Genomic DNA, 6,661 nt, shown 5'->3' with positions numbered 1-6,661 from the left:
TCTGAATACATCAACTGAACATCATCACAAACTCTTCTTATTCTGCAGCCGATTGGTCCAACCGTTCAAAACCATGCCAAAACAGCGTGATTTTATTACTACGCCAATTATTTATTGTTTACATTTAATGTTTTCAGTTAATCTCGATAATCCTCACAGCAAAGATTGTCAGAATTAAATAATGTAAACTAATTTGGATGGTTCTTTCATTGATTTTGCTTTTTGTCGCTATATTTGAAGAGAATGTTCAAAAACAGTCAGAACTATTTTATGACGCTCATTCAGAAAACGCGCACTTGTTAGAAAAGCTACCGGCTAACGTAAACAGAGATCTCTCTCATTCAATATCAGTCGACATTGAATACCAAAATATTTCCTCTTTCTGTGATAAAAAGATGCCGGTAAAGATTGAAGGAGATGGAGATTGCACATCTCCTATTATACCTAAGGAAATTGACAATCTTGTAAAAGGAATCAGAGATAGATTATGCCTCAAAAGTCAGGAAAAACTATCAAAATACCGGTCGACACCGTACTCGATAATTCGTAGTCCGTGTCGAGAAAATGGTGGCAGTGGATTGTGTCAAAAATGTAGTTGTAAAAGGAATAACTGGAGAAGCTGTTGTTGTAAGGTGAAGGAGGAAGACGAATCTCCTCATAAACTGTTGGAAAAATTGTTACACGAACAAACGTTAATTCAGGAAGCCGTTCGACGTCTCACTTCTCGAATGGAATCAGCCAATTCTGCCATGTCAGTGCCAATGACATCTCAACATCCAACCACACCACCTCATGAAAAATCTGAGCTCTTCGATGTTGGCAGCTTTTCTAAATCATCCAGTTTAAGTTCTTTCTCATTTGGAACTGTGAGTCCTGACATTTTTAATGAGAATGTGTAATTTGCTCAAGATTTTGCTGTGAAAAACTGTGGTTCAAGGCAATGAATAACACCAAGTGACAGTGCACAAAAATAATCAATAATTCATTTGCCATTTGTCATTAACAACAGACTAATCTTGTTGTTATTTACATAGTAATAATATCAATATCATACATACAGTGTAAATGGTTTATATGTGAACTGCATCAGTTTGTGTGCAACAAACAATGACATTGTCAGGGTAAAATCTACTTAAAGATACCAAAATTGAAAAAAATGGGTCTTTTGTAAATATGTTTATCAATGCAAAATCACTTTTTCACTTCGTTTGTTATATTTGTAAAATCACCATCTATAATTATGTCATGAGAATCTCAAGTTATATGAAAATCAGGAAAAAACTTTATAAAAGACACATCAAAGCTTTACTCATCATGAGAATAATTGTGTTATTTTGATTTATATGTGTGTAGATGGCAGACTTGGCAACCCTTCTTAGAAATGTTTTGAAAAAAAAGAACTTGACCTAGTACATGAAGCCCATTTGAATTTGGAGGGTTGCCAAGCCTTGTAATTTGTATGTAGTGTGTGAATAAATGTTCTATCTAATTTTATATATATATGTTCTATTTGAAGGTTAATTGTGATTGGTTTGAATGTTAATTAATTCTTTGAAATAATTATTAATTATGAAAAAAACATTTTTCTATTGTTTGATGCATCCAAAGGTGCTAAAATTTTGTTACATAATTATGTTAAATTTACCATTTTGTTTTTATTTGTATAGATCCGCATACTTGGGTAGAAGTTTTGATGTTATGCTCTAGCATAAAGTGTCTCAATGGGACAGGTGTGCCTTTTTTTGCCAATCATAAACAGTTCACCATCGAAATTTGAGCCTTCCAATCTATATGTGTCTAGATATTTTTGAAGGAATTGTGCAATTTTTGTACATTTCTAATATTTCTGAAGACTATTTACATGTATTCAAGATTCAAATCAATCCCCCTACTTGGTGCTCTAGTCCCTTTAAATTCCAGAGTGGCATTAATTAATGGACTCTAAGAAAAGTAGTGCCATTCCTAGTTTTTAATATTCTTTGAAAATGGAAGAAACTCAGACTATCCTCATTTCTGATGGTTTCTCTTAAAATTGCTTATGAATGTGACCTCCAATTTATTTTCCGAAAAAAAGCTGTAGTTGCTACTAGATACTTATAAGCTTTCATGGCTTTTCAAGTCACATTACATGGGTTTTGTCCACTTCACTGGTTGACATCAATATTATATAGATTATATTTGATTGACAGACTTTAATAGTTTCCTGGTATGAATGTTTATAACTTAAAGGGACAGTCTTAACATAATGTTTCACTGCAAATATATTTATCATGGAAAAACTGTTATTCAAGAAATTAGATTTTTAAAGTATGCAACACTCAAACATGTATAAGTCTGAAATGCTTGCAAAATTTACTATTTTTCTTATGTTGGGTCCAAAACAGCCGAAATGAAAAATGTAAGCAAACTAAGTTATAAACATAATTGTGACAGACATTATTGAGTAGAATATCAATTCAGTACACTTGAGGCAATTTCTGAATAGTATATGAGTACAAGGTAATATTAGCTCTCTAACAATGAAGGTTACATTACTAGATTAAACTTAATAAACTTTTTTATTTTAACATCAGCCACTTATGTTTCACTTTTATACAGGCTTCTTCAACATTTTAAAAGTTTTAAATTCTTGGCTAATTCTGTCCTGATATAAAGAGAATTCAGTGATCTGCCCCAGAAATGAGTCACCATAGCAGATGTTGTCAATTAAATCATTGTTTTGCGAGTTAAATTTTTGATGGCCTACAATTTATTAACTCAAATTACATTTTGCATTTCTAAAGTAACCAAAAATAGACATATGATAATTATTTTAAAAAATCAGGCCAAGTTTATTGTGAGTGACATCTAACTACAGACATCAAACCAGAATGGTGAAAATAGGATCTATGAGTGTACTTGGAAACCATTTTTGCATCCCAACAGAGCTGTAATAAATGCTTTTTTGTGATCACTGTGACCTTAACTTCATTGCATAACTCTCATACCTCATCCTGTCATAGTATGAATAGTGAAGTAGTATGTGTGTATGCCTCAAGGTCTTGATATGACAAAATGAAAAATAGGCTTGGTTAGTAATGGTTACACAATTTGACTCTCATTTATAATAAATTAACAAAATATTTTGTACCGGTACATCACATAGAAGAAATGGCAATCACCTTATTTATCCTACTACATATTATGCATTATATATAATGTTTATTGAATTCGGTAAAAAAAAAATGAAAATTCTAAAGCATATGTGAGAAAATGTGTATGCAGAGATTGATCCATGCAGAATGAAAAAAATATGGAAAGAAACATAGATATATGCCCAATGAATTTTGTTTTTAAGTCAGAAATCATATTACGTGAAGTCTAAACAAGCTTAGACAATGCCTATACAAGTTACAGGATATTTTTAAATAAAGTGATAAACAAGTTGTTAACACAAATGTTTTGAGTAAATAACCCAGACTTCACCAACCGTGACTTTCTCATTGTTCACTTTCAAAATATATTCAGGTTTTTGTTAAACTTTTGGTTTGTGATTACAATAGAGGCTACTGCAGTTTATATAATTTATCTATTGACATTTCCTTTAAGGATATCAGACTTTTTAAATTACTATGTTATAGTGCTGAATCTTCAATTCAATGTCTGATTGCAAAGATGGTGGTGTAATTACACTACCTGAATTTGTAAGAATAAACCATGGTATTCATTATTCAAAGTTCACACAGAGCTGACCAATTCTGCTTTGAACTGATCAATGCTTATATCTTAAAGTTATGAAAAACTGATTCAATGAGTAAAAATGACATCAGAATCATGGCATTGGGACCACTAAAAACCCATTATTTTTGCAGAGAATTTTTTTGTCATTGAAGATCATTTTATAATAATTGCTTTTGACATTCATGATACTGTAGATACCTGCAAATTTATTTTTTCTTTCAAAGGTTCAGCTTTGTTTGTTTACCTTTACAAATCCGGTCAATATGCATTATTTAAAGATAAACAAATTTCCTGAAAACGTATTAAAGGGGTGTTGTACTATTGTATTGAAATATGATCACCTCTATCAACCTATGTTGTTATCAGTTACAGATTATAATATACCAAAGTCTAGACTTGAAACAAAAACAACCACACCATGTTAGAACCAAACATAGTTTCGTATGATCATTGCCCATGAGAAATGATATATGAATGGAGTTTTACGTCCTACTTTCCTCCACCTTGGGGTTAATAAAAAGAGCAACGCAATGCAGTGTGCAATGAACTTTTTAAGGATCTTTGGTGTGCACAGGACCTCTGTTTTTTTCCCGTTTGAATGACGATATGCTTTTTTAATGTTGCCCCTGGAAAGAAATGTCAATGTCCATGCTACATTTTTACAATATTGACAAAATCTACTAAATCTGTGTAACAAATAAAGACATTTTTCATCATTTTCATTATTTTGAATCTGGCACACACTTCAAAAATTTAAATAAGGCATAAGACAAGTTATTTTTGAAATTTGCTGATGCTGAAGAATCTAATAAAATTGAAATGCTTTTGTATCCATTTAGACATTATGAAGAAGTAAACAACCTTTTTTTCAAGTTAATTGGCGTGTAAGTGTCAGTTTAAAAATAAAATAAAAATTTTGAAATAGTCTAACAATGATAGAAATTAGATCAATTTTATTTAATGGCAGAAAAGAGATCAATTTATCACATGGAAAATGACTAATTTAGTGAAACAGATTTTAACTGTAAACAAACTCTCCTTGTCTATTTTTAACCATGTTCAATAAAATAGCAGATAAATATTATGATAGTATGTAAACAAGTTCAAGGGGATTTGTAAAATTATAACTTGGCATAGATAATTTGATTATTTTAAAGAGATAGATGCACCATTTTGGGGGGTCGATTCGAGTCTTGCATGAAAATCGCATAATTCCTTCAAAAATATCTCAAACTAGAAATTTCTTTTCCTAATTCTATAGATGTCTTTTCTATATTTGGCAGTGTCTCAAGAAACTTTAAAACGTTGATAATTATGGACACAATTTAATTTGAATGCTCAAATTTCGCGCTGTGAACAATATTACTGATTGGTTTAGCTGAAGAATTCCTGTTTCTGAGAAATTGAATCTCAATACTCATTAGGTCAAGTCGGTATATTTTGACATAGGCAATAACTATGTGATTTCCTTGAAATCCAAATTAAGGCGTAATCTTTACTACAATCAGTAACAAAATTTTCAAGGCATTCAAGTTCTCCAGCAGGGTACATGTTATTTATTCTGTGTACATCCGGGTACATTTAGATATGACGATCTTGAACCCTGCGAAAGATTGACCCAATCAGCATTAGAAGCTCAGAAGAAAAGGCATTTGTAGAAGAATATTTTCTGCAGTTGGCATCTGATATATCAAAAGGGACACATAGTTTCATACCATTTATTTTATTTATAATTCAACAAGATCAAAAGACAATTTTTAGTGATAATTTAATATTGTGGAAAAGGACTGTGAAATGTATCTCCCATTTATCATTATAAAATTAATATTTCCTGCACCATGATTGATATATAATAATTAAACCCAATAAATATGTGACCAAACAACACACTACACACAATAACAAAATATAGTCAGAGAAGCTGAAATAATAATCACAAGTCTAAAAACACATAACAGACAAATATTATGCTCATAAAGCACCATAAATCTGAGAGCAGTGGCATCAGGTGTCTCACAAGCAAGTCCTCTAATCTCATTTTAGTTCAAATTCAATGAAGTATTTTGACTCAAGAGCTTAAAGCTAATAGTTTGTTGAATGACCTTTTAGGGATAATCTTGAAAACATCACATACAAGACTGTATCATTTACTCATATACATCTTTACTTCAACATCTCTAAGACAAAAACAATAACAAAGCCTATACTATAGTAATTACATGTATAGTAGAGCAAGGGTATTGTGCACATCCTGGTCAGTTTCCAAACATGAGCAGATAATTTATTTTAAGACTTGTTTAGTTGCAAAATCTATTAATTTTACCCAAACAAAAATGTTTATATGTGTATCTTGAATCAGATGTGCAAAATTTATTTGTCTGTTTTTAATTATATATACATAAGGATTTTAACAAATCAATACATTATCCGTAGAATTATCATTGCTTAGGTTTCCAGTTGTGTTGAATTGAGGTTGTAGACCATCAGATAAAATTTATAATTCATTTTTAAGTAAAATTTTAACATAAGTAACTTTAATTCTGCTGTCATTACATAGAGCACTACTTCAACAGCAGACAGGCAAATCTCACATCCTGATGAATTAGAGCTTTTTGAATCAAATTTAGCTTTGACACTTCAATAAACTAAACATGTGATTCACATTATGAATAAAATATAAATACCATAATACTCCAGTACTGTGCAAATATAACCAGTGCATTTTATTTATATATATATACCAAAAAACAACAAAACATAACCAATATGTAGCACCAAATAACAATAAAAATATATATTTATATGACTATCAATTAAAGGGCAAGAACTCTTAATTAGTTACTGCTAATAAGTGAAGGGATAATACAACTACCGGTATAGTGATTTCTATGGCACCTTTTAACAAACTTAATTTTGTAAAGCCCTGGTCTACGTACCTGGG

General features: G+C 30.9%; 1 protein-coding gene across 1 annotated transcript; it reads left to right on the top strand.

The window, feature by feature from the left end:
• The first annotated feature begins 313 nt into the window (after positions 1-313).
• On the top strand, positions 314-1,644 carry LOTGIDRAFT_233494 (hypothetical protein). The gene is made up of 2 exons (XM_009060014.1): positions 314-866; positions 1,517-1,644. The coding sequence occupies exons 1-2, from the start codon at positions 396-398 to the stop codon at positions 1,541-1,543; spliced, it is 498 nt and encodes a 165-aa protein (XP_009058262.1). The 5' UTR covers positions 314-395; the 3' UTR covers positions 1,544-1,644.
• The last annotated feature ends 5,017 nt before the right edge of the window (positions 1,645-6,661 follow it).

The sequence above is a fragment of the Lottia gigantea genome (genome assembly GCF_000327385.1).
Source record: "Lottia gigantea unplaced genomic scaffold LOTGIsca_40, whole genome shotgun sequence".
Classification (NCBI taxonomy): Eukaryota; Metazoa; Mollusca; class Gastropoda; family Lottiidae; genus Lottia; species Lottia gigantea.
This window is presented reverse-complemented; position numbering and strand designations above follow the sequence as displayed.

What these genes read in the sequence shown, in the direction of transcription:
- LOTGIDRAFT_233494 (XM_009060014.1), top strand. Translation starts at nt 396, where the DNA reads ATGCCGGTAAAGATTGAAGGAGATGGAGATTGCACATCTCCTATTATA. An exon ending in GTTCTTTCTCATTTGGAACT is followed by an intron (nt 867 to 1,516) that starts GTGAGTCCTGAC and finishes TTCTATTTGAAG; the next exon opens with GTTAATTGTGATTGGTTTGA.